The following is a 27604-nucleotide window of genomic DNA, read 5'->3' as shown; positions in this document are numbered from 1 at the left end:
TTGTATTTAGACTATAACTATTCATTCATAATACCTAAATTATTCATAATTCTAGTTTTTTTTTATATTTAATCTTAATTATTTTATCAATCGCTAAATCCATGCTCGCAGTGAGATAACATCAAGCCCAGCTCTCTTTTCCTCTTTGCATAGCCTGTTGAAATTACCAACAAGCTTAATTCGCACCATTCACGAAGGCTTGTTATCGAGCTTAGCCTCTTTTTAGAAAGGATTTTTTTATGGAAAATAGATTGCTGAGAAATGGATTATTTTTATTGGTAATATTATGAAAAATAAAATGAAAATTTTTTTTTGTATTTGATTGTACCATAGAAAATAAGTTGCAAAATTATTTATTAATGTTTAATTTTTTATAAAGTTTATCTAACATGTATATAATATTAAATTAATGTAGTTATTTATAATAATAAAAAAATAAGATTTAAAAAGTGTATTGGTGAGTTGTTTTTACTATATCGTATATTTATATATAGTTTATTTTAGAAAATATAACTATATATATAATATAAATATCTTGAATATAATATTATATACATATAACCATTTTTTTTTTTTTTTTTTGTGTTTGGGGAACATTGAAAATAAATTTATTTTTTATGGTATACTAATTTTATAACACAAAATATATGATTTAAAATATATAATTATTGTATAATATAACATGTTTTGTATTCAAATATATTCTCTAGCAATATCATATAGATTAAACTATTATATGCACTAATATATCAAATTAATATAATTTTATATTATACATTAATTTATATTAATATACTAGTCATTTATTATTTTCTAATAATATTATATTTTAAAATATCTTATCAATACATTATTTTTTATATATATATAAGAATAATTAAGAATTGTATTACTTTAGTTTTTGTGTTCTTTATAGAAAGTGTTTTTCAATCTTTTAGATTTGAAAAATAAATTTTATTAATTATTTTTTTATAATATAGCCAAATATGAAAAAATTAAGAAAATATCATTTTAAAAAATATTTTTTTTTATGGAAATAAACAATTCCTAGAGTTTATGATTTTTCCTTAACTAAAGAGTACAAAACGCTTTGCATTTCCTGAAGACCACGTAAAATCCTATGAGTTATAACATCTCATACACACATACCAACATTTGACCAACTGTAACAATCTTATTGGTTGTGGTATCTTGTTCTTTTCATATAAATAACCTTCACTTGCCGTTTTAGAGACATCTAGGTACTAAAAATGTACTTCGGAGCCTGTCTTTTAGAGCTCTCTCAAAAAAATTATGTCTACAAGAGAAGTTCCTCTCATGCATGCTAGAGAATACATCCTAGCGGAACCCTCTCTGTGCCATGCCATCTGACAGCGCATTGCAACCTAAGCATCAACACGCACTAAGAAATTGTCCCCTCTTCCTTCTTCAACTCTTTAATGTATTTTTTTTTGGGCGCAGTTCTAGATCAGATTAATTTAAAAAAAAACACACAAAAAAATAAAATAAAACTAGGTATAGCTGATGTTTTTCTAGCTAATGTAAAAGGAAATTTCGAGAGTTACCTTAGGTTAATTTTTTAAACTCGTTATCTAGATTATATACTATGATAAATTCATATAAAAAAATTAAAAATAAAATATGAAGCTTAATTTTTAATCAATGTAATATTAAAGGATGAAATAAAATAAAATAAATAATAATTAAAAAGAAATTAAAAAAAATACTCAAGTCAACCTATCAAATCCACATCCTAGATCATGAAACCAAGATAATCCCATATAAAACAAATCAAAATAAATTATAAAGTTTAATTCTCAATTAACTTAATATGAAATGATAAAATTAAAAAAATTAATTTAAAAAAAAAAAACATAAAAAAAATAACCCAAGTTAATTTGGCTTAGATCATAAGACTTGAAAATTAGTAACCTGGATCATAAAAATAGGATAACCTTATAGAAAACAAATGACAAGGTCTAATTTTTAATCAACATAATGTTGAAGAATGAATCTTAAAAAAAAAAATCAATTAAAAAAGATAAAAAAAAAAAATCAAATCAACTAGGTTAACCTGTTAAATTCGTGACATGAATGATGGGATTGAAACGAATATATAAAAAGCAAATTGTAATAAATTATAAAGCTCGATCTTTAATAAATTAAATATTGAAAGATTAAATTAAAAAATATATATCATTATAGTGGATATTATTTTGTGAAGTGAAGCACAATAAAAACACCATCTCTTCCGATTTTTATTAATTCAACCATTTTTAATATTCTTAAGTCATCATTTATATACAACATTTTTCTCGTACACTTATCCCATACACACAGAATCTTTATCAATTAAATTTATTTATTTTTATTTATCATGCTGTTGTGAGAGTTGACTTCTCATAATCGTAAAAAAAAAAGAAAAAAAAAAAGAGACCTGGCCTTAATTGACATATAAGTTAATTAAAAAATATATCTCTTTGCATAAATGCAAAAAAAAAAAAAAAAATCCCTTCTTTTTTACAACTATGATTATTGTTTGTCTATCCATAGTAGATTTTCTAACTAATTAAAATGATATTTCATTCTATAATTTTATTATCCCAATTGGTGCGTCATTTTGTTACAGGTAAAGTTCACCCGAAACAATCTCCTGGCAAAAACATTAATAATAGATGTTGGATGCAAGATTGTATATTTGTGTTTTTCTAAGTTGAGTCTACCATATTTTTTTTACTCAACATTGAGAGATACTATTTAACTATTTATCAAAGAATTATTTCAATCCAATAACTTAAGTCATTAAAATAAAATAAATTTGTATAAATTTCAAGCATAAAGAGCTTTCATCTAAGAAAATGTGTTAAAGAATAATATACATATCCTGGAATTATATTATTTTCTAACACACCTTCTTGAGTGAAAGTCCTTTGGATTTGAAACTTGCACGGATTTATTTTACCTTGTACTTCATTTTTATGAAATAAATAGAAATAATAAGATTCGAATTCGTGATCATTTGGTCATCAAGATTCTAATACCATATTAAATAATTATTTTAATCCAATAACTTAAGTTATTAGATAAAATTTTAAAATATAATTTATATTATTCTTTAACACTCATTTATAAGTTAATTGATAATAAGTTTCATTCCTAGACAATTTAAGTCAAACCTCCGTACTAGAGTAATATTGGTGCATAAGGAAAAAAAATTAAAACCCACCATATATATATATATATATATTATATCGTAGATATATAGTTATTTAGAGAGGATTAGATCAGATTACATCATTAAAGAAAAATATAAAATTAAAAATAGTAAGAATATAAGTGGTACCATCCACACCAAAACGAAAACGAAGGAAGCAAGTCAATAAAAGCAACATGTACATATTACCAAACAAGAAGCACCACCCACGTCAAAACAAAAAAACTTTGAAATTTCAAATGAAGCGCTCGAAACACTCAACACAGCCTACGGCAGACGTGTGACTGTAGTTTTAATTACAATGGAGTATTAAAGGCAGAAGGAGACTGGAGTGGAAGCAAGCAACGCATGCACGTGAGCCATCCATTTCCAACTTCATAGCAAGAAAAGAAAAGAAAAGAAAAAAGAAAATGAGTTATATATATATATATACAACATTGTAGTATAGAACTGAAATGCTACAGTAAAGTAAATGTTCTAGGGATAGGAATTTAGAACTAATAAATTGATTTTTTATGTGGTCTGAGGTTTAAGCTTTATAGTTGTTAATATGATGGTCACTGGAAGTTTACATGATACTTAAGTTTAAAATTTATAAAATTAGTCGAGGTACACATAAATTATCTAAAATATCCTTTTTTTTTTTTTTTAAAAAAAAAGGAAAGAAATGCGAAAGATGTTACCTGGGAGGTCACGGAGAATGTCACGTTCCCTTTCAAAAACCACAGGAGCAACTACCAGTCTCTCCTTTTTTAAAAACAAAAAATTGCAGTTCCACTCAAGGATAATGTATGCAGGATTAAAGCTAGAGATGCTTGAGTTAATATTTTACAAAAGAATAATAATAATAATAATCAAGTGTTGATTGATGCGTCGTTTTGTTACAGGTGAGTTTTTCAACTTATATTTCATCAGTTTTAGTAATACAATGTGATTATGGAATGTATTAACTCTTAAATCATCAATTAGAAGATGCCACATCACCTAGCAAAAGAAATCTGATAGAGAGTCAAGGAAGAAGACTATCTAGCATCACTCAGGCAACAAAGAAGAATAGTTTCCACCGTACATCTGGACGGTTGATTCGAGCACGAAGCAGATGTCTCATCGCAGATCTTAAGATACCAGGTTCAGGCCAATCGGTCTGGCTGGTGTATTTTGATAAGATGATAAATCTACATTAGTTACGTGTGATGTGCGGTGAGACGTCCTTAGAAAAGAAGAAAAATGGGGGGAGAAAATGTGCGTGATGACGCAAGCGTCGCCTAACATAAAATATGGAGCAGTAGAATAATAATTAGTAATGTGAATTTATTTTTTAATTTATTTTTGAGGTGGAAGAGGGTTCTAGTGTCGTTGGCCATATTAATTAATATCCCATCCATGTCATGGATTTCAGCGTTATTTTTCTTTCTTTTTTTTCAAACTTCCCTTCATAGCCGCGCACTAAAGCAAGAATCCGTTGATGTAAATTAATTAATATTTATTCTCTCTCTCTCTCTCTCTCCCCTTCCCATTTCAAAAAAGTGTTGAGAGTAATGAGTGAGAGAGAAAGACGAGTGATTATTTTGCTCACAACTTCCGATCAATCTTTCTGCAGCGTACTCAATAGAAGAGAGAGTAGTAGTAGTAGTGGAGTAGTTTCTTTTGCCTGCCTCTCTCTGTCTCTACATCTCCTCTCTGAGTGTAAGTAAGTAGATTCAGATCTCTCTCTCTCTCTCTCTCTCCCCCCCTCTCTCTCTGTCTCTGTCTATATATACGCCTCCATATACAGTGTACCTAAAAGGCCAGCGAATGTTTCAAGCCCCTTTCCCTTTCCTTTATTGTTTGTTTGCTTGTTGTTTGAATAGAAAATAAACAACATTTATAGTGGTAAAACTAAAAGAAGAAGAAGTTGATTACAAGTCTAGAATCCAAGAGAGCTCCGTTTGAACCAAACAGTAATACTTCTCCAATGGTATCCATCCTTGTAAAAAGATTACGAAAAGAGAGACTTTTCTTTTCTTTTTTCTTTTTTCTTTTTTTTTTTAGAAAAAGTTTGGCTTTATTTTATTACAGCATAGCATAGGATAGCACATAGCATGCGAATTGGATTGATAAAGGTGAGGAGCGTCCAAGGCAGAGAGACACACTCACATAAACATAAACAGATTTAGCTATCAAAAGAGAGAGTGATAAGAGTAAACAATGACAAGCAAGTCGAAGAAGATTGCATGTGGAAATCATGAAGAAGAATCGAAGAAGAAGGAGAGACATATAGTCACATGGACTCAACAGGTGATTAATCGATTCCTTCTTATTTCTTTCTTTGTTGTTTGTTGGAGGAGTATTAGTATATATCTGATTGATTTATTGGAGTGCAGGAGGATGATATACTTCGGCAGCAGATTAGCCAACATGGGACTGAAAAGTGAGAACAACCGTATTTGATTAATACCAATCCTCTCTCTTCTTTTTTTCCCCTTCTTTCAAGCACTCTTCAATCGTCTAATTAAATTGAGGGGTTTTCTGTGTTAATGCAGCTGGGCCATCATTGCATCTAAATTCAAGGATAAAACCACAAGACAGTGCAGAAGAAGGTTAGCGTGTTATTTCAGCTTGAATATAGTTACCCTGCTCATCCTGTCTTCTGTGCTTTGATGCTTATTAAGTTATTAATTACTTCAGATGGTACACATATTTGAACTCTGATTTCAAGAAAGGCGGATGGTCACCAGAGGAAGACTTGCTCTTGTGTGAGGTACTCTGATTTTGATCTTTTTCTGCACTTAACTCTGTCTTGTCCATTTTGCCCCCCTTCAAATGTATATTAGTAGGAAAAGGTTACTTCGATTTGCAAAGTCAAAATAGAGTTTTGTTTTTCTGCTTCATTATTAGTTGTTCCGTAGTTAAACATGTTAAGTGGTCCTGCATCCAGATGTTTTGCAGGAACAGCCTCTGCATTTCAGCTTAGATTTTTTTAGTCATTGCTGCATATGATAGATAACTTCTTGAGTTGATCCGCAGGCTCAAAAAATATTTGGAAACAGATGGACTGAAATTGCAAAGGTTGTTTCAGGCAGGTATACAATGTTTTTGCATGCCCCTCTTCTCTTTATTCACACATTTTTGTATGATTTAATGCTTATAATATCCTTCTTTCAAAAATATGCTCTCTATTCACACATTTTTGTATGATTTAATGCTTATAATATCCTTCTTTCAAAAATATGCTACTTCTGCAGAACGGATAATGCTGTGAAGAACCGCTTCTCCACTTTGTGCAAGAAGAGAGCAAAATACGAGGCTTTAGCGAAAGAGAACAAAAACTCGCATATCAACTTAAATAACAAAAGAATCATATTACATGATGGATTCAACACAGATGGAGCACCAGAAAATGATCCCCCAATTAAGAAGATAAGGTACAGTGGAGTTTTGGTATCAGCAGCCAATAGTGAGTGGGAAAGTAATTAGCATAGTTAACCTCATGTTTGTTCAAATGCAGGAAGTCCCACATCCCTAGTCTTGCAGGAAGTTGCAACTTTGGAGACAGATCACACCCACAACGTGGAAATCAGCAACCTAGACCTCCATTTGCTGTGTTGGCCCAAAACTTTCACAATGTTAACATGGCTGCTCAGCATCATGTCAGCAGTGTCAAGGAGGTCCCCATTGACGGTAAAACACCTCAAACAAAGACTTTACAATTAGGATGTGGTTTGTGTTTCCTTTTTAAGAAATAAAATCGCGGGAGGAGTCTCAAACAACAGAAAAGGACTTGCACCCTCCACAAACAGGGTAGAAATACCCCTGCTTCATCCTGCCGATGCAAAAAAAGAAGCCTTCATTAGCTAGCCAATCCGCACATGAATTTCCTTAATATGTATGACTAATCCTGATCCTCCAATTCCTTTGTTGAAATAAAAAAAATTCCTGGACAATGGGATCAGTCGCCAAATTGCTGCCTTTTCCGTTAAAAGCTTTGAACACTACCTCTGAATCTACTTCTACTTCCACTTTCTTATATCCCTTCTGCCATGCAAGGTCCAGCCCCGTGTAAGCTCCCACAATTCAGCTTTCAAAGCATTAGATTTTTCAGCTTTGCAAAAATTGAGGACACAATATGGGATTTATGAGAGAAAATACCATGCATAATTTATCATCTTTACCAATTTAGTTTGTGTTGATTTTTTATTATTCTGTGTCATAAATCTTTGAACTTCTTCAATAGTCTCTTTACTTGCTCTTCATTTAGCAGTTCAAAGCAGTAGGATTCAAGGAACATTTCTAAAAAAGGATGATCCAAAGATAACTGCTCTAATGCAACAAGCAGAGCTTCTCAGCTCACTTGCATCGAAAGTTAGTGAAGAAAATACAGATCAGAGTCTGGAAAATGCTTGGAAGGTGAGCTTTGTTTTCAACACCCAAATATTCAATGCACTTGACCAGTTGTGCAGGTGCAGTTTTTCAATTTGACCTTCAGTGTTATTGAGAAAAGCATAATTATTCTGTCAAAATGGTAGTTGAAGTGATTATGTTGATCCTACAGACTTAAGCATAACAGTACACCAAGTATATTCCTCCTTGACTCTTATAATGCACACAGATTTTGCTCCTGTTCTGATATGTTTATAAAACATGACATTCAGGTTCTCCAAGATTTCCTGAACCGGAGCAAAGAAAATGATCTATTTGGACAAAAAATCTGTGACATTGATTTTAAACTTGAAGATTTTAAAGACTTGATAGAAGATCTAAGGATGAGCAATGATGGAAGTCGACCATCTTGGAGGTAATAGAAAAAGGGAAGTTTAATGTTGGGGATTGAGCATGTTTTACTCGTCATAGTGTCTAATATATGTTTAAAATGCTGTAGACAACCTGGTTTATACGAGGAGTCTCCATCAAGTTCTGAATACAGTACAGGGTCAACTCACTTGCCATACACAGCCCCGGATAAAACAGAACAAACTCAAGCCGGTGTACTGCATAAGGATATTGAAATTGAATTGCAAATGGTTCATATTGATGAGGGAAATTTTGTGGGTGCATGTGACAAAGAAATTATTTCCAGTGCAAATATAACCCAAGGTAAGGGATTTTCATGCCTGACAGAGTGGCTTTCTTTCTTTTCATGTGGAGGTTGGAATACCTTAAAAGTACATCTTCTGATGAATCTCAATTTACTGCAGTGGAGATGTTTCCATCCTGTGATGAGCAAACAAAAAATGACATAATTGTTTCTGCTTCATCAGGCACAGAGTTCAGTTCTCCTCTTCAAGTTACCCCGATTTTCAGATCCTTGGCAGCAGGAATTCCCAGCCCAAAATTTTCAGAGAGTGTAAGCAACTTTGACCATCAATTCTACCGACTATTAATCCATTAGTTCTAATTACGTGGTGTATGCTAGAGAAACTACCCCTTATTGCTATTAGTAGTAGGAGGAACTGTCAGTTTAAATATTATGCCTCTAGTCTCATATGGCTCTCTGGTCAGAGCTCACCACTAAGCAACAGCATTAAAACTACAAATGATTATGAATAGTTGCACCAGATTTAGCTGTAGAAGTAGTGCAACTTTGATTCTAAGTTACCACTGGTTTTAGGGGTAATAGTAACAAGAAGTAGAGGATTGGTGATCATCAAATCACCTGCAGCAATTTTTTATTTCATGAAGACTTTAATAAAGCTATAATCTAAAAACTAGTAGGGGCTTGAGAATGTTACTAGTAATTCATACTATTGTAGGACTTTGAGTTCCTGTTGTCGTTGAAGCATTAGTGATAGCATTGGGGGTGATAGCACTTGGTGTGCTAGCTAAGTATCAATCATTAATTAGTTTGTGATGATTATCACGGCTTGAAGAGTAGGTGCCAAGCAATTAAGCTAGCAGGAGATGATGTTCCTATGAAACTGCTGAGCATGAATTCAATCACTAAAACTGTTGGATAACTACTGGTTGTGCAGATGACAAACATGGCAGTAGCAGCTGTTGCATATATAACTATTCCAATTAAATTTATGAATTCCATTTATCTCATAACCTGGATTCATTCTTAAACATTAACACTGCTCTAGTCAACTTTTCTAATTGTCAATTCAACCTGAAGCCGAAGTTAAGAATGCATGGGCACAATTAGTTATACAAAAGACAAACTTCGAAAGATTAAAGGCTGTTAAGGTTGCAACAACCGCTACTGAAATACTTTTTGTTGATAAAATTAAAGTAGAAATATGCTTTAGATTTATATAATGCTATAATGCAAGCCTCTGGCCCAGTGATATCACACTTCCAAAACATACGCACACTACATATCAAATCTGCATGCATATCGAATATGATTGTGAAGCACATGCATGCCTGACACATTGTGTTTCCTTTCAAGTTCCCTACATAATGTCGGCTCTAGTCGTGGGTTAAGTTTGTGACATTACTTGTAAGAGGTGAGATACCAAACCAAAAGGTTTACTAAACAATCAGATGAATAAATTATGTTTGAACAACTACGAAATTGCCTGTCTAATTCTTTGTCATAACTGCTATCTGAGCCAAATTATTCACAAGAATAGCCTGTCCAATTCCATATACACTAGAAGCTCAACTAGATTGTTTTGTTTGAGATGCTAAAAATGCTTTGATTGGACCATTACCCACTGATGTAAGAGGCTAATGTACTCTTTTTGAGAATAGTATTTCCTCCTGTCAGTCAATCTAGGTTGATCGAAAAGTATGCTTCTGCAGAATGAATGGTCAGTGGGCAAGACTGCAAACTGGTTTCCAAGAATGCCCACGCCTTTACAAAATCATCCCCATCTCATTAGTACTTAAGGGTCACTTATAAGAAAGATTCATGAGATTTCCTTTCTGAAATCAGCATGTGGATCACGTGGAGTTAATTGCCAAAGGCAGCCATAGATGTCTTGTGTTCATTGCATCGTGTTTTCTTTCTTCTTCTTTTTTTTTATTGGTACAAGCATCATATAAACACACATGCTCGTGCTAACCACTTCTTTTGGCATTTTTTTTCTTTCCAGGAGAGAAACTTCCTACTAAAAACACTTGGAGTGGAATCTCCTTGTCCCAATCCAGGCATCAATCCGTCACAACCACCACTCTGCAAAAGAGCCCTTCTGCAAAGTCTATAGCAAACCTCTCTGATATATCTGATATAAAGAACATGGTCTAGCCCGTCATATCTGGTCTTTAATTGCCTGGGACCGTATAACATTGATTGAGTTGTGTCTTCTCTTGTTTACTATCAGTTCCTCGGATTGCAGCTATCATGGCCTGAAGTTTTATAAAGAGGCATATTATCTGCATTCCAAGACAGGACACCCCGTGCTGGAATGTTGCGGTGCATTCTAGCAACTCGGACACATCTAACAGCGTGATCTGAGGTCGGTTTTATTTTTGCCTACTAGAAGAGTACTACCCTAATACTCACATAAAAACCAGTGTGCTTGTTAATGAGTGTCATTCTTTTGTTTGTCTTGATTTGTTTTCGAGTGTTCTATCTTCTCTTCCAGTTTTTGGCATTTGATTTGCCATCTGTACAGACCCTTCTATGTAAGTCCGTAGTCGGAGTGTAATTATATACAGGCAACTCGCCTACATATGATTAAAGAAAGGGAAAAGAAAAAAAAAAAAGAGTAAAGGAGGATTAACCAGCTGATTGGATTCCTATTTTTTTGTTTTTGGGTGTGCTAAGTAAGGGTATAGAATTAGTTTTCTGTATTTCTGTTTCCTAATGTAGTAACTATAACTTGTGTGATCGCAATGGAAATTGTTCTAGTTTTTGTGTGCATTTCTCATTTTGTCTGTTTCCTCTTCTTTGAATCATTGCATTTGCCAACTCTAACCAGACTCTAAAGAAAGATGTGTGACCATTTTGCATCAGAAAGAGTAGGAAATAAACAGAAGCTCTAAAATAAAGATTTCAGTATTTCTCGACTTTCATAGTTCTTCTGGGCAACAAAAAAACGCAAAGAAAATGCCACCATAGATAAAAGGAGAATCAGGATGGATACCTAAATGACTCACATTATTGCAGTTTCTTCTGCCCTCTCCATTCCTGCCATGAACCAGAGATCCCCTTCTTTCCTGACAAAATGCTAGAAACTGGGGAGGAGGAGAAAAGCAAAGGAAATGGAGATGTTCTTACCCACATTGGATGGAAAAGCAACTTGTGTTGATGTTGTAGCATCAAAGAAAGCCTCCAGATCTCTCCATGGATCTTCTGAGTTTGTTCTACTTGTGTTGTGTTGTGAGAAAGAATGGTCCTAAGGATTCTGTTATATTTTGTACGGGGGTCTCATGGTGGTGGTGGACATCTGGAAACATGTAATAATGACCAAAGCGAAAGCTACAAGTAAAAATGGTTAAAAGAGGAAGAGGGAACCTCATACAAAATAAAGTGCACTCATTGGCTGTAACTTTCTCGAGAGAAGGTTTGGTTGACTATTTTGACCACTTTGCCCACCTAAATTCAAATAGGATCGTGATCTTTCATATTAAGGATGAACTGCCTGATTTTTCCGCTTCCCTGCTTAACCCACGAAAGTTTTATCCAGCTTGTTTTCTTGTTGGAACGTGTTTTTTTTTTATTAAAAAAATGATTTTTTTTAATTTTTAAATTATTCTACTATACTATATTTAAAATAAAAAATATTTTAAAAAATAATCATTAAAACAGTATGTAACGAAATCTAAGACTTGGTAGCAACATAGCGAAGAATGTGGAAAAGGAAAACCACACGCTTGCTAATGTTTGATGAAACCATTTCTGATCCTCTTCGAACGGAGGCTCGTGCCCTTCATGTAGTTGCAATCATCACCTAAGCTAGTCTAGTGGGCTAAGTCTAACTGAGAGGGCATCTGTTGTATAAAATACTAGTTTCCTTATGACGTGCTTTGTACTTGTATCGTTCAACCACATATTCAATATTTTCCATTAATATTTAATAATTTTACTAGTTTTAATTAAAAAAAATTCAGTTTTTTTTGGGGATTAAATGAAATGTTTTGATGCTAAAAAATTAATTAATTTTATATAATGTTTGATAATCCGTCAATTAAAATATTTAATAACATAAATTTGAATTGTCGTTAAATGAATATATAAGAAGTTCTAAAATATTTATTATTAGAAAAACTACATGGTTTTTTATTACCATGGTTAGAAATGAAAACAATATTTCTTCAAGTTCTTACAGAACATCTCTTACTTTCCTTTTTAAAAACAAAAACGAAAGAGAAAAAGGTAACGAGAGCTTCCTTTTTTTCACAATCCTTGTGAATAGTTTTCTTAATAAAAAAATTATTCAAAATCTTTTATAAAATAAATATTAAAATAGAAACATGATACTAAATAATACTGTCCTTTTCTAAGTTCTATTTGATTACATTTTAAAATATGTTGATAACTTAGTTTTTTTCAACACTTTTATATTCTTTTCCAATTTTTTCTTTTTTCTGTCTTTAGAAATTTTATGTATTACGGGAAATTTTGATTAGGAAAGGAGGTATTTTTGGAATAAAGAACTACTACAAGTAGAGAATGGAAAATATTATTGGCCAAGGGATTATTTAATTATTTATGATACTTAAAGGACTAATTTATTAGTTATTATAAACTACAAGGACTAAGCTGTAATTAATTCATGTGTTAGGGCCTTGGCATTTATAAAATGATGATGTATTTACTTGGGTCAATCAACTTACTTCCCTGCTCGTAATTTATGGACCTATACCAGATAGGTTTCAATAGGGCGATTGCCTGGTAAGTTTTGGCCCAAACAAAACTATGCAATCGTAATTAAAAAAACTCATTATAAATCAATTATTTTTATTAAAATATTTTTTATTTTTTATTGATGTTGACTCAATTAAATTTAAACATAAAATTATTAAAAAACTAACTAGACTAACCATGTCAATATCTAATTCAGTTTTAAAAAATCTAGCCCGAGTTGCACTGTGTACTCAGTTTAAGTTTATCGGGTCACGAGCCGAGCATAATTGACAACTATGGTATAAAAAAACTAACAAGTCTTTTCAGGAAAACCACATGTAATAATCAGAACCAACATATCCAAAAAAGACTTGTTAAGAGAATAAAGCAAATCAATTTCACATCAATCCAACACTTCGAAAGTTTTAAGGAGAATCATGCAGGCAAGGTGCAGAAAGCTGAAAATTTTGATACACGGAGAACCTCTTTGTGGTCAAATTGTACCCCTAATGCCATCTTAAGAAAATCATTTCTGAAAATGGGGTTTGGATTGACTATACGAGAACGGATAGGCTGCCATCTGCACAAGCAAAGGTATCCCTGACTTCCAATCATTTTCAAGTATGATCTGTCTGAATTGGAAAATGATCAGGGCGCGATGGCATGCATTTGTGTAGTAATTCAGACCAACTACAGCAGTATAGACAATAAGCAAAGCATAAAGAAATGGATATTAATTAAATCCAACAAACTTGCGGAACTAAAACAGCTTTCCACCTGCAAAGTTACAGTTGCAATTGCCAATTCTAAGCCATCCCACAAGAGAAGAACAAGCCATTCCTTTAAGCAAGATATCGATACAGTTTTCTGTCCACACTATCCCTCTCCAAGAAATCCCGTTCAATAAGGGATTCAATCCGTTTCTTAATTTCTGTGGGGTTCGCTAGGAAACGTGACTGCAACTGCTTTGTGACCTCAGTGATTATATTGTTGTGATCCAATACCCTCCTTGACTTCATAATCCTAACTACTGCAGCTTCTATCTGAGGCTTTCGGTCCTCCTCTACTCTCTGCCGAGTCTCCTGCTTTTCAGGTTCTGATTCCTTTTGCGCAACTACAGTTCCGATCTTCACCTTATAGAATTTGCTTGTGAATTTGTCATTAACAAAGAAAGCATCTTCCTCACCAATGTCTTTACTCATCGGTTCTTTGCGAAGAACATTCTTTCCCTTCACACAAGCCATGGATTGCAGGCACCTTTTCAAGTCTGCTGTAGGAATCTCAGTTGCCTGCTCAATCTCCTTGTAGCCAAGTCTATCAGCATTATTAAACAGCATGAGAACGCACATCTGGTAAGTGGAGACATTCAATTCATGCTTCTGACCCTTCCCGAAGGTTGCCTTAATGTCCGCTGTGCCCATGTTAGTTTGCCATGACAATCTCCGACCAGTATGGGTCCCAAGGTAATATGACCTGAACTTCTCACATAGTGCTGACATTTCTGCAGGCAAGTTGCATGGAACACCAGGTTGAGTGGGCCAAGACCCTGTTGTCAAAACCTGGACAACCAGTGTTGGTCCATCCCCCAGCTCCGGGTGGCTTGCATAAAAACCTTGCATTGTATCCTGGGAGGTTTTCATGTCTGTAAACATGCCTTCTAATTTTGAAGTGAACTGGTAACCACATTCTGTTTTAAGTTTGACTATCAGACTTCTCTCTGCATCATCAGAGACTGTTTTCCCTGACAGCAGCCGCTTAGCCAAATGCTGCTTGTAATACTTTTCAAACACATCTTTCTCCTGCAAATAACGGAATAGCATCATCACCTTGTCAAGAATGATCTCCACATCCTCCTCGCTAACTCCTTTTAGACCTTTGCGAAGTTTGTCATCCACAAACAGTGAAATGAACTCGGGAGAACGAGTATTCAAGTTAATGAAATATTCAAAAGAGGAGTTCAGAGCATTCTGGAATGTCTTGTCATTGTTAAATGCATTGCTTATGATGCTATCGTACTTATCTTTTTCATCCAACAAACACTGAACAAACTCCACTGGATCCTTCAACCTTTCTGGATCACTAACAAGTTGCTTGCCAGTCTCCCTAAGGTGAGAAGTCATCACTTCTCTTATTGTTGAAAGACCATCAGGAACCCGGCGGAACAGGTTGTACATCCGTCCCAAGTCATCAAATTTATCATCAAGAAGCATATTTACCAAGCCTGAATTCTCCATGTGGACTAATCTCAGCATGTGATTAGCAATCATCTCCTTCTCCACGACATTATTTATCCTGACTTCACTCTTGGAATCCAAATAATGGGTCACTCTCTCTATCTCTTCATTTAAACGTTTCTCAGCTTTCTTTAGATAATCACCACAATCACAGCACTCAATGAACTTCTGAGATTCGCCACTGTAAAACTCAGCAGAAACCTCAAGAAATGGCTTCTCAAAGTCTTCTTGGTAAACAGAAGAACCTAAATCCATTAGCATCTTGACAATGTTCCTCATCAACCCTCGGTCAATAACTTCACCAGTCCGTTCCCTATGAACTAGCTCAAGAAGTGTGTTTTGAAGCCGTGTCTGAATTTTGCTCGAGTGTATTATATTATCCCTCCACAAGTTAAGCCCAAGTTCATGAACAGGGGTTTTATGCACACTTGGGATATACGTCCTGTCCATATACATCAATATGTCTCTGATCATTTGCAATGCTTTGTTATGATCATTCCATTTCCTGTTCAGCTCCTCCAAAAATGAATCTCCCTGAGCAGCCTCGATAGATTTTGATATTTCTTTTAGATGTGAAGTCATAGTCGCAACCAGACCATTATACAACTTCTCACCAAATTTGTGCAGCACCATATTGTAGGCGTTCCTGAAACCATAAAAAACAGTGTTACTTAAAACACAACATATGTAGTATTATAATGTCCATGGTTTTGACAAGATAACCAACCAAACATCTAAGAACCAGGAAAAATAGAATCTATTGAATTTGAGTAGACTCGGACAAAATCATAGAAAGCCCGGTACCGAAGAAATATCCGGAATAGATAGTCTCTTATACAAGTAAAGGTTAACTAAGAAAAAGAGAGAACAATAATAAAAGTACCTATTTTATACATTTTCTGAGCATTTCTGATTTTAAAACAAAATAAACGAAAAGGATAAGACAGAGGAGTTTGAGAAAATATCTCAAGAACATGCCCACTTTATATATTGAAAGTGACCAAGTCATCGCCAGAAAAAAGAATAACAAAAGATCCTCTACCATTAAGAGGAAAAGTTAATGATGTTTTTAGTAACAGCAGGACAGACATATGGATGAACCATCTTTAAGATTAATTAAAAAACTATTATGTAAAATATAAGAAATAGTACAAGCAAAACATGAAAAAAATTGGCCACCATATGGTTTATGACTTTATAATGGATTTCATTTGAATGTACTGTACCCTAATTTTATCCCCTTTCTATTGCCAAAATAAATTTGAATAACAGGTCCGCCATGGATACAAATGGTATATACAGAAATCAAAGAATAACAAAATAAATAAATAAATAATGGTTACAAAAGTTTGCATAGGCTTAAGATTATCATTCACATTCTCATACAGTAAGAGACGAGTAAAGTAGCCAATTATATGAAATAATAAAAAGAATGAGGGAGAGAGAAAGATCAATCTTTAAAACCTTGCTTGATTTTCAGAGAGAGAGAGAGACAAATAAAGGCATTAGGCAACAAAAGAAATTGCCAATAATTCAACATTTTTAAACGCTGGAAACAAAGGAAGATTTCAGTAATCAGTATATGTTAAATTTATTTCAATCAAATGAAAGGCAGGATAACAGATGTCTTAATTTCTTGAAACCATGTATCCTTCCCAATCAAGACAAGCATGAGAATGCACAAAAACAAGGTGCAAACACATTGTATAAGCATTGAGCATTACGTGTAGAAGTTGTGATAGGAGCAAGGACATGGCAATATACCCTTGAAACCCATGAAAATCTTATAAAGAACAGATGGTGCATCCTTATATATCTAGCTTCAAAGAGGTTATCCAAGAAGTATTGCTTTGGGTGTTGAGTCTGAAAGGAAAAAAAAGGCTCCGAGTGCTGATGGGTGAGGCCATCACCACATTGTACCTATACAAACCACTAATGCAGAAAATATTATGTAAATGGCAATCAATTCTCTACCTCGTTGTTGGTCACTTGTGTCATCTTTTAGAATTTTAAGATATTGAATATCATAAATTCAGATGCTACATGCAAGGGGGTATTCAATTCAGTTGAGTTGCAGAATGAGTTGCATTTCTTTGGCTAACTCTACTGCACAGCATTACCTTAAGGGCAGGAAAAATATCATTCATCACAAGCCCCCACACAAAAAAAAAAAAAAAAAATACAAACACAAATGAAAGTAATAATAAAAGAAATAAATGAAAAGACAAAAATAATGCAACTATGAGTGAATTTGAGAAGAAAAAGAAATTGACTCTTCAGTTCAAGAATAACTTCAATCATCAGAACATCCCTGAAGCTAATTTTACTGCTCATGAGAGGAAACACGGCACACCGCAGCAGATAAATACCTTTGCATAAGGAACTAAAAAAAGCTAACCGCGAGCACCTTTACCAACCAGGGCAAATCAACAACTAAGTTTAAGGGCAATAACTAAGAAAAACCCATGATCATAAATTCATCAGAGATTATAAAATAATAAGAATCGAAAAGAAAACGAGAGAGACCTGTACAGCTCTTCAAAACTGAGACCACTAGCATTATGATTGTAGATTTCATGGATTGCGTGCTCCAGGATCTTCCAAGTCTTATCGGCGTATTTCGGATCCACCACCACCCGGTGCTTAAACGCATCTATCTGGAAATTCCTCTTCTTCTGATTGCTCATTTTTTACCTGTCTCTTTTTCCGATCCCAAAATTCAAACCCCTAAACCCAGATCGAAACAACCCAAACAACGTCGTCGATTATTAAAATATGGGCAAAGCGTCGACCATAATTCACACGCAACAAACCATATTTTAATTTCAGTTCCTATACGGAAAGGAGAGTTTAGGGTTTCAAGATAAATTAAAAATCAGGTAGGACGAGTGTATGTTTTTAATTTTTATGGGCTCTAGGATGATATTAGCATGGAGCTAGCTAGCTAGCTGCCGTGGGTGATATGGTAAGATTTTTAAGGCAAATATGGATTTGGCCCCTTTTCGTGGTTTTTTTTTTTGGATTTCCGTCTGTTGCCAGATGAATGAATGAGCGAGTTTGTTTTCTTTCTTCTTTTTTTATCCTTCCATACACGTAACGTTTCTCCTCGGTGATTTTTTTTTTTTTCCATTTTGGAGTACATTATCCTTTGGTCCCTTGATTTTAAATATGATTTTAACTTAGTTCTTCATGTTTATTAGCTTGTAATTTAGTATCTTCGAGTTAGCTTAGGTTGGCTGTAGTCTTATTAAATCACATACGTGTCGCTTTGCAAATTATATTCTTAGAGAAAACACAGCACAAAAGGAATTCAAGAAAAGAAAAATCGGGAGAAAACGCAAATTATATTCACATACGTGTCCTTTGGAATACTATAATAGATAGATATCTTTTTTCCTGTTCAAATATTTTACAATTCTTTTGTTATTTTCTGTATGAGCCAAATAAACTTTCTTATTTTTTATTTTTTATTTTGAAAAATGTATATTCAATAGTAACCCTTGTATCTAGGATTTGGAATAATAGAATAGATAGAAATCTTTTTTTTCTTAGTCAAATTGATAATTCTATCGAGAGCTTGAATAAGGAGCAAGGTTGTGTTGTATATATGAAAGAAAATACCGAACTGGTTCAAAACTAAAACCAATTCAAATCGATCAGTTTTGGTTTGGTTTTTAAAAAAAACTGGTTTAACCCGGCTGGCTCGGTTTTTTCGATTTGGCTTGAATTTTTTGGTTTAACTTGGTTTTTTTTTTTTTTTGCACGGTTTTTTTCTGGTTTGGCACGGTTCGATTTTTTCAATTTCAGACTTACAAAACCGAATTGAACCAGTCAGTTATTTCAAAATTTTAATCGGTTTTTTTATGGTTCGGGTTTTTTAGTTATTTTTTTTTCTTAATTTTCTTAGGTTTTTATTTTTTTGTTGATGCCATACAAAAAAGATTTTAATTTCTTTTTTTTTTATGAATTCTCACCGCAAGTATCCCAACTTAAAACATAATTCGCCGCAAATTGAGATGCAAGTCTCGATAAAAAAAAGTTGCGCCTTACGCGATTGCATGCGAAGATAAAGGAATATTTTTTTTTAGAAGACTTAATAAAAACTTCACAATAAAAAAATTAGATATTCTATTAATATAATATTTATGATAGTTTTTTAAAAACATTCTGCATGTTAGTTTCATATGTAGTTATTCATAAAGTAAATGCTAGCAATTTTATTAAAAATATATAATATTATTTCAAAATTATGATATCACTATATACTTTTTTAAATATAATTTTAATTGTTTTATTTGAAGACTGTTTTTTTTAGCATGCTAGAATAAAAAAAAAGAAGGCAGCAGAGCCAAGCCCCAAACACGCGCTGGGCTTGGAAGACAATGCTTATGCGTTTTTTTTTTTTTAAAGGACAAATGTCATTAATTTTTGCAATGAATTATAGTGATTGAAAAATTAAAGTTTAAGAACCTCAAAAATCTAATTATAAACTTTTCTTTTTTACTTTTTAAATATTGTTAGTGTCTACATAGCCTGTTTACATGTTCCAAATAAAATCTAACTAGTTTTTTTTAGTATGATTGTGATTACTTTTTTAAATATTTTTTGTGCTGAGATGCATTAAAATAATATTTTTTTATTTTTTAAAAATTATTTTTGAGATCAACGCATCAAAAAATTTCAAAAAAAATATAAAAAATTTAATTTTTAACAAAATAAATTATTTTTTTTGAAAATGTTGATACAATCGTGTTTCCAAACACTCCAAACATAAAATCAAATTAGATTTTTTAAACTCTAATTTAACTTTTCCTATACAATTAAAGATTTAAACAACCTTCATTTAAATTTCCTTACAAAAAAAGAATATATAAAAAACAAGATTGATTTTTTTTCTTGATGGAATATGGCCGGACAAAACTTCTCTGCCCTCTACAGCACATGGAAGAACAAATTTTCATGGGCAAATTGTAAATGCTGTAAAATATAGGGATCAAGGTGCAAAACAAAGTCTGTTGCACTACAAAACGAACGATGCAGTAAATTTTGTTCTGTTTTAATTATCTATTATATATAAATCACAGTATAAGGTGATCGAAATGTGCAAGAGACCTTCAATAAAAAAAACAAATTGCGGCCGGCGAGCCACTGTGCCCTAGTTTAAGCTGATTAAGGTTTTATTTATTTTTGTATTTTAAAAAGTATTTTTAAAAAAAATAATTTTTTTTAAAAAAATTAATATATTTTTAGATTATTTTGATATGTTGATGTTAAAAATAATTTTTTAAAATAAAAATATATATTTTTATTATATTTTTAAATAAAAAATAATTTAAAAAATAATTGTAAAGAGGTTTAAGTAACTATCCAACCTCTAAAGACGTCTGGATGTTATTTTCCAAATGAGTACAAAGAAGTGGCAGACCTCTTCGATGGTGGAATCCATCATGATCCTCTTTAATTTCCTAATCATAACTTTAAAGCTTATCTTATATTTATTATTTAGATGTTTGTTATTATATAATAATTTTTTTTTTTGTTTGGCTGTAAACTATTCTCGGAATGTATCGTAGTATATCACAAGTTGATATCATTTTAGTTCCTATAATTTTCAAGAGTCCATCCCAGTCATATTTTATTTTCATTTCCATTAAATGGAAGGTTTTCTTGGTTCTTTTATCCCACTACAAACACAATTCAGTTTTGTCTTTTACAATTAAACCCCTGTGTGATTATTTTTAATCATGAAATTGTTCATTATATAGCCCTTTTTGTGCAATACTCATTACTATTAATTTGTAATATAACAAATCATTACAATTATAACCATCAATGGCATTATAATTTTGAAAATTGCACAGCCAAATATAGATATAGAAATGCCTTCAAAATTGTATGGTCAAGTATCGTTAAAATTACAACCATCTATTACACTTGTAATATACATTCACGATGAGATTGTAATTCCAGCGTTTTTGCTCGTCTAGAGGTGGGAAAGGAAAAAAAAATCACATGCCTTGAAAAAAAAAAGGAGATATAAACAAAACCCTTTCCTCCTACTTAATACCCCGTAGGTCCACTCACCGGCGTCAAATCCACAGGCTTCTCAGCCGCAGAGAGACAATACTTGGCAATTTCTCTGAATTGAGGAACGCTCCTAGGATCCACTTTAGTACCATCTTTGAAGGTAATCACGACGACATCACCCCTTTCACCTATAAAACGTGGCACGACCTTAACGTCTCTTAGTTTTATCACCTTGTAGGAGAAAGCACTCCTATCTTGAGCTGTCGGCCCTGAAGTAGTACTGTCACCCTCAGGTTGGTGAACCTCCACCTAAGATAAAATGCCCTTGAAACAGCATCTAGAGTCAGGCAGCCAAAGAAGTGTGAAACCCAGTGGCAGGTAGCCGATGAGGTCACCGTAGTGGGCTCCACCGTGAAAAAAGATCGTTTCTTCAGTGGGTTTTTCCGAGGAGGTGGTGGTGATTGGTTTGTTAGGGGAGGAGGAAACGTGACTTGGTTATTAGTCTGTGACCTTGGAGGGAAGTTGGAGAAATTTGTGGGCCAGGGAGGATGTAGTTGAGGGTGAGAGGAGTGGAGTAGATTACTGACTGCATTATCCGGGGAAAAAAAAAAACGAAAGTGAAAAGGGCGGGTGGTGGTTGAAGAAAGTGTTTTTTGTGTGTGTGTGTTTGTTTGTCTGTTTCTGTTGGCTGGAGGAGGGAAGGGGGTGATAGCCACGGCCCACGGAGGTGACAGCCACGGAGGTGCTAATCTTAGGCCAGCTAACATCTTCATTTTTTTGAACTAACAAATCAATATCCATCTTCAATGGGCCCAAAACCCAATAAGAGAAAACGAAAGAGACGATAGGCCCAAATAGTGAACATCAGCTTGGATTACAGGTAGCCCAAAGTGTCCGCCAAGTCCAGCTTACATACCTGGTGCCTCCTGTAAATTTCTAGTCCCCAACACCAGCGAACCAAAAACTTGATAATTCTAGTAGCAAGCAAGAACTTTTAGACCAAAAACATTCGAAAGAAAAATAAAAATAAAAGCCCTAGCCCACGCTTATAGAGACAAGATGAGGTGCTTCTTTTCTTTGAAGGGACATCTAGGATATGTAATTTTTATCTAGTTATGAAAATGTGATTAAGCAGAAAAAAAAAAAAAGTCCATGCTAAAATTAAAGTTTGCATTCGTTTTTGAGTTTCTAAACCTAGAACTTCAAATCAAAGAGAGGCTACTAGATAAAAAGTATACAGTGTTCAGCTTTTTAACGATGGATATTTTTTTTTAAGTACATCTTTTTAATTTTTTTAATTTGTTAGATTTGATTTTTATTCTTTAAATAAAACTTGAAAAAAAAATAAAATATTAAAAATATATTTTTCATAATATAATAAATACTGTAAATTTTTTCAATTTATTTTTTATAACACCAATAAATATAAAAAAATAATTTATTTTTACCGAACAACTTAAAAAATAAAAAATGAAAACCCTACTTTCCGCCCATAAAGAAAGACAGTAGAAAGTGAGATTGTGAAAAGGAGATGTATAGGAGTTAGGGTACAATTCAGAGTGACTCTGCCAATGTAGTAGGTGGCGCAGTGAGTCACATGAAGCCTCAATAAAGACCTGCGCAAATGCGAGACTGGTCACTGCGAAAAAGGTGTCTGTGGGGTGTTAGATTTGCTTTTCGATGCCCTTCCATTCTTTGTCAGCACAAAGATTGCCGACGTCTCCTTCACGAGAGCGACCATTTTCGACTCTCCCTGTTCTCTTCCATCTATTTGTCTTCTTCCTCTCTCGGAATGTGTGCTCGATTCTCTCTCTCTCTCTCTCTCTCTCTCTCTCTCTACAGCATGCTTCGTCCCGTACCTCCTTTACTTTTCTATCTCATAATCCCTTTTCAAAAACGTGTACTCTTTCGATCCTTGTTCATCTCCCAATCCTCGTGTAGTATTCCTGTCCAGCACCATGACCGATGGTGCTTCCGATGATGGATACATGATCTTCCGCTGTCTTTTAATCTCTATATATGAAGTGACGAGCCATGCAAGTAAACTTCTCTCTCTACATGTACTGCTTCAATGACCAGGAAGTGCACACACCTTTCACTTCTCATGAAGGGCGTAGAATAGATTTTAACCTTTTTCTTAGGGTTTGGTATACTGACTCTCTAGATTTCGCCAATCAAATGTTTTGATGAAAAGTACTCTGTAAGTTTTTTGTGATGACGCATAATTAATCAACTTTATCCACCTCAGATCTCACTGGTTCTGTTTCTTGTAAAAGTCTCCAAATTAATATCGTATTTAATAAATAAGATTTTTTTTAAGAAATTGAAACAATATATTTAGTAATTTGATAAAAAAAAAAACAACAAACAATTATGCGGCGTAAAATTATAAATCAAATTCTACAATCATACAATACTTGTGAATCTTAGTCTTTGATGTAGATGATTGGAATAAATAAACAAGCTTAATTTCACTATTAATTAGAAACTAATCCAAAGCTATCATGTAATCTTAAAATAAATAAAATAATAAAATAACAAAGAAAATAACCCTCTCAAATGGGGATTTTTTTTATTCTTTTAACAAAAAAAAGGGGGTTCCTTTTTATTTACCAGATACAATATTGTTATCTAGGAGTGAGAGTTTCATAAAAAAGCCCTCTAAATATGAAATAAGTTGCTTAAAGTCAACTACTATACCATAAAAAAACATATAACCCACATTGAAAAGAAATACCTGCTTCTAAATATTTATAACTATGAATTTTTTTTATGTAGTCAATCAAGCGAAAACCATAGTGTATACGGCTCTTCCAATTAACTTATTTTATCCAGTTGTCACACCTGTGAACCATATCCTTATTTGTTTCCATTTCAAACTTTCTTCAACAAAAAGTAAAAGTGAATTACCAACGTTACAATTTCCTTTTATCGTCCAGCCAGCACATCAGAGTATTTTTTTTTTGTTTCGGTTGATCGCCGAAGGGTTAGCATATTGTGTCGAATGATGAAATCGGCAAAAAATAATTCATTACTTGGACTTCTAAGAAAGCACTCGGAAGCACAGAGACACAACATTCAAAAGGAAGAAAAAATAAGTCGAAAAAAAGAGCAAGGAAGAGAGTAAATCCCCTTCTCATTTCATGCATGACCCATGCTAGCGTTCCAAACCAGTCACAAGCAAATGTAATTTCAACTCCAACGATCCAACCTAAAGGAATATATATATATAACTCAAAGACACAAATCTTATTCCTCTGAAAAAACTAAGATCTTCAGCTCCCCCACCTGAAATCTCCCAACGTAAGGTATCCTACTTTATATACCAATCTAAGTTCCAACTATATATATGAACTTAATTTTAAACTCATAAAATAAAGATAACTTCCTTTTAATGAATTGAAGATTAGCTATTTCCACATATACTGCGCGTATAATGGGTGCGGTCCAATATGGCATTCCAGGCTCATTTTCTTAGTTGAATTGCTGTTGCTCAAGCCATGCATGCCAAAATCCAGATTGATCCTCTATGCTGCAGAACATATTAGTGAGACCTTCTTCCTTGACTATGTGATCCATCTTCTGGCTTTGAAAATCGGGCCTTGAAGAGTTGTTTTGGTTGAGTTGTGCAATACCTGGAGGCCTGATGGATGATGAGGGAAAGAAGGGCCTGCTTGTTGGATGATGATTGGGTAGAGGGCTGTCAATAGCTGGTGTTCTTGAGATATCCAACTTGATATCTGAGCTGTTTTCACTTCTATTACTGCAAGAACCCTCCGTTTCTTTATTGAGATTGATAGATTCAGTCGGTTCTCTGCTTTTCAGTGCCAATATCTGCAGCCGTGAGTTAACCAATCAATTACATGAAGCATACGCCTATATGTTAAGTTCAAAAAAAAAAAAAAAAATAAAAACTGAAGTATATATCCTAAACGTATACATGTAGGAAGATCTGTACCTTTCACATACATACATGCATGACTAATTAGACTTTAGCTCTAAAGCCACGAACAGTATTCAACACTTCAAATTAAATAGTGTTTCTTGTGAACTTCTTTTTTTAAATTTTCGTGGGTGCTCAAACCAACGTATGTTTTAAAAAAAAAAGGTTAACTAATCATAAGAAAAGAAGCTTTATTGAAAAGTTCACAGAAATCATTGTACGAAGAAAAGGCCACGAAGCTGAATAAACCAGGGGGGAATGATTGGATTTCGAAACTTATTGTGCTCAATGAGTCAATAATTGTAGTTCCATGCAAAAAATCTGCTTGTAATTAATGATTTTAGTATCCCAAAAGGTACAATAGACATTAAATAAGAGAGAAGAGGTCAAGAGCTAATGGCAAATTTTAATTCAAACATGAAGCTCTATATATACAATAGCTAATTGAAAACTAACCTCTGCATGAAGTCTCTGGTTCTGAGTTTGAAGTGCATTATTTTCAGCTTTAACAGCATCAAGCTGTCTCTTGAGGAGATCATAATCTATCTCTAGCTGTTTGGTTTTCCATCTGGCCCTCCTGTTTTGGAACCATATAGCAATCTGTCTTGGTTGCAGACCAAGAGCTCTAGCCAGTTGCATTTTTCTCTCGGGTTCAAGCTTGTTACCCAACTCAAAGTTTTTTTCAAGAGTCTTGACTTGTTCCATACTAAGCCTCCTCTTCTTTTCTCCTGCTTGTGAGCCATCATCAGACAACTCATCCTCTCCATTACCTTCTTCATGACACACATCAATCCCTGAAAACGACATTGATGATCTCTTCCCTAGAAATGGAGCCACCCGGCCCACCCCTTCCATAAAAAAAATAATAAGAAGAAAAGAAAAGAAGAAAACACTCTGAATATATCCAGTCAAAGTTAGCTCAGAGAGAAAGAGAGAGATCAGATTGAGAGGGTACCATGAAAGTCTCGGGGTGCGCAAGATGGCAGAATTGGACTGAGAGAAGTGGGAGGTTGATGATCATCCTGATCATGAGAGCTTTGGAGCATGAAATTTGTTGGGAAGAAAGCCATCCCATTGCACGTCATCACCTAGCTAGACTTGTGCCACCAATCTTAAAACTGTGGTCTGGATCAGAATGTCTTGTTAATCCGGAACTCAAAACGAAAGATATCTGCAGATGCTGTGTGTAGATAGTTTAGTCTAGGAGAGCCAGAACTAAACCAAGAGGGACTTGCGATGACATATTACACAAGAAAAAAGGAAGATGTAAGATTATAACAAATTTATTTTAAGAGAATCGGTATGCAAAATTTGGTTAGATGGATAGCTTATCTTTCGGCTCCTAATACATCACCGCAAGGAAAGAGAAGGAGGTGAGGGCGGGGAAGAGATAGATAGAGAGACGATGATGATTTTACTCTTCTACTTCTCTTTATATGAAGAGGAATCGATTCTCATTTTCTTTTTAAATGTGAATTTACTGCTATAAAAGAAACGAAATTTCTTCCATTCGATCTCTTATGCAATAAAAAGAATGAAAAGTATGTAGTAATATATTCTTCTTGAAAACAGAAATTGAGAAGCGCCTCGTTGTAGATAGGAGAGCCAGAAAGATTTTATCGCAAGAGTAGGGAGAGTTTGAGTATCTAAATTAAGCTCACTTGCACATTCGTAATATTTTATATAAACAAATAATCTGTCTTTGTTGACTTGTGTGATGTGGATATCTTTATCTATGTATTATTTTTATGAATAATGAAATAACAAGAATATATTCAAGAGTAAAATAGTCATTTACATAGAGTAGGGGTATATCAGTACTTTTAATTTTTATTTCCAATTGAATCACAAATTAATATACACTTGGATATAAAGAATTTAATTTACAAGTACAAGGATATTTGTGTGAGGGTATTATTTTTATGAATAATAAAATAATAAAAATATAGTCCAGAGTAAAATAGTCATTTGCATCAAGTAGGGGTATAATAGTATTTTCAATTTTTTTTTTATTATTGGTTGAATTACAAATATACACTTGGATATAAAGAATTTAATTCATAAAGATAAGGGATATTAGGGTCGTTTGGCTCTATTTTTTTTAATTGTTGGTTGGCATGAGAGTAGTGTAGTAATTTGACATTAAAACAATGTTTTTAATTAGAAAAAACGATTGGCAAGTAATGTTTTAGTGGGAGATGCCGAGTTTTTATGGCGGCGTGTATGACATTTCCTGATGGTGAAAAATGCGATATTACCATGTTGTTTGATTCTCCACCATCTCTTTTTCGCTTTTAGACGGTGCATGTAGTTTAAATATTCCTAAGTTATTATTGATAACCATTTTCTTTTCTTTTCATTTCTCTCTCTTACCTTGATAAATACATTGTGGTCACTAGTGTTGTTGGTATTTTAGATTCAGTTATTTTAGTTTTAATTTGTATATTTTTGTCATTTTTTTTTGTTAGAGTTTT

The 27604-nt window shown here is 33.5% G+C and overlaps 3 protein-coding genes and 1 long non-coding RNA gene across 9 annotated transcripts; 1 reads left to right on the top strand and 3 right to left on the bottom strand.

Annotated features, from left to right (window-relative positions):
• Positions 1-4703: 4703 nt before the first annotated feature.
• Positions 4704-11000, top strand: LOC118055540 (transcription factor MYB88). 5 transcript variants are annotated; one of them, XM_035067477.2, is made up of 13 exons: positions 4708-4904; positions 5273-5491; positions 5578-5624; positions 5737-5793; positions 5882-5954; positions 6221-6276; positions 6439-6618; positions 6702-6874; positions 7452-7600; positions 7846-7988; positions 8073-8287; positions 8389-8537; positions 10231-11000. In XM_035067477.2, exons 2-13 carry the CDS (start codon positions 5402-5404, stop codon positions 10339-10341), a joined length of 1443 nt encoding a protein of 480 aa, XP_034923368.1. In that variant the 5' UTR covers positions 4708-4904; positions 5273-5401; the 3' UTR covers positions 10342-11000. The 5 variants fall into 5 exon arrangements, with proteins under 5 accessions (XP_034923408.1, XP_034923390.1, XP_034923368.1 ...); XM_035067499.2 differs by having other exon boundaries at positions 4707-5491; positions 8452-8537; XM_035067468.2 differs by having other exon boundaries at positions 4708-5491.
• LOC140955897 (uncharacterized) lies at positions 6509-11506 on the bottom strand. Of its 2 annotated transcripts, none has more exons than XR_012170621.1 (2): positions 11224-11506; positions 6509-7016 (listed from the first exon to the last, which is right to left on the bottom strand). It is a non-coding gene; the product is annotated as an uncharacterized lncRNA (long non-coding RNA). The 2 variants fall into 2 exon arrangements; XR_012170622.1 differs by having other exon boundaries at positions 11237-11506.
• A 2121-nt stretch (positions 11507-13627) lies between these two features.
• Positions 13628-18225, bottom strand: LOC118055532 (cullin-3A). Its single transcript, XM_035067456.2, has 2 exons — positions 17687-18225; positions 13628-15806 (listed from the first exon to the last, which is right to left on the bottom strand). The coding sequence occupies exons 1-2, from the start codon at positions 17845-17847 to the stop codon at positions 13769-13771; spliced, it is 2199 nt and encodes a 732-aa protein (XP_034923347.1). The 5' UTR covers positions 17848-18225; the 3' UTR covers positions 13628-13768.
• Positions 18226-24295: 6070 nt separating this feature from the next.
• On the bottom strand, positions 24296-26774 carry LOC118055523 (homeobox-leucine zipper protein ATHB-13). Its single transcript, XM_035067446.2, has 3 exons — positions 26086-26774; positions 25587-25978; positions 24296-25021 (listed from the first exon to the last, which is right to left on the bottom strand). Exons 1-3 carry the CDS (start codon positions 26213-26215, stop codon positions 24662-24664), a joined length of 882 nt encoding a protein of 293 aa, XP_034923337.1. The 5' UTR covers positions 26216-26774; the 3' UTR covers positions 24296-24661.
• Positions 26775-27604: the final 830 nt, after the last annotated feature.

Source organism: Populus alba, chromosome 8, assembly GCF_005239225.2.
Source record: "Populus alba chromosome 8, ASM523922v2, whole genome shotgun sequence".
Classification (NCBI taxonomy): domain Eukaryota; kingdom Viridiplantae; phylum Streptophyta; class Magnoliopsida; order Malpighiales; family Salicaceae; genus Populus; species Populus alba.
The sequence above is the reverse complement of the archived record's forward strand: the minus strand, read 5'-3'. Positions and strand labels throughout refer to the sequence as shown.

Coding starts and splice junctions, on each gene's coding strand:
- LOC118055523 (XM_035067446.2), bottom strand. CDS start 26,215: ATGACGTGCAATGGGATGGCTTTCTTCCCAACAAATTTCATGCTCCAA. Junction 25,979..26,085: donor CGCACCCCGAGACTTTCATG/GTACCCTCTCAA, acceptor TTTTTATGGAAG/GGGTGGGCCGGGTGGCTCCA. Junction 25,022..25,586: donor ACCAGAGACTTCATGCAGAG/GTTAGTTTTCAA, acceptor TCACGGCTGCAG/ATATTGGCACTGAAAAGCAG.
- LOC118055532 (XM_035067456.2), bottom strand. CDS start 17,847: ATGAGCAATCAGAAGAAGAGGAATTTCCAGATAGATGCGTTTAAGCAC. Junction 15,807..17,686: donor AGTTTTGAAGAGCTGTACAG/GTCTCTCTCGTT, acceptor TTATGGTTTCAG/GAACGCCTACAATATGGTGC.
- LOC118055540 (XM_035067477.2), top strand. CDS start 5,402: ATGACAAGCAAGTCGAAGAAGATTGCATGTGGAAATCATGAAGAAGAA. Junction 5,625..5,736: donor AGCCAACATGGGACTGAAAA/GTGAGAACAACC, acceptor GTGTTAATGCAG/CTGGGCCATCATTGCATCTA. Junction 6,277..6,438: donor GCAAAGGTTGTTTCAGGCAG/GTATACAATGTT, acceptor CTACTTCTGCAG/AACGGATAATGCTGTGAAGA.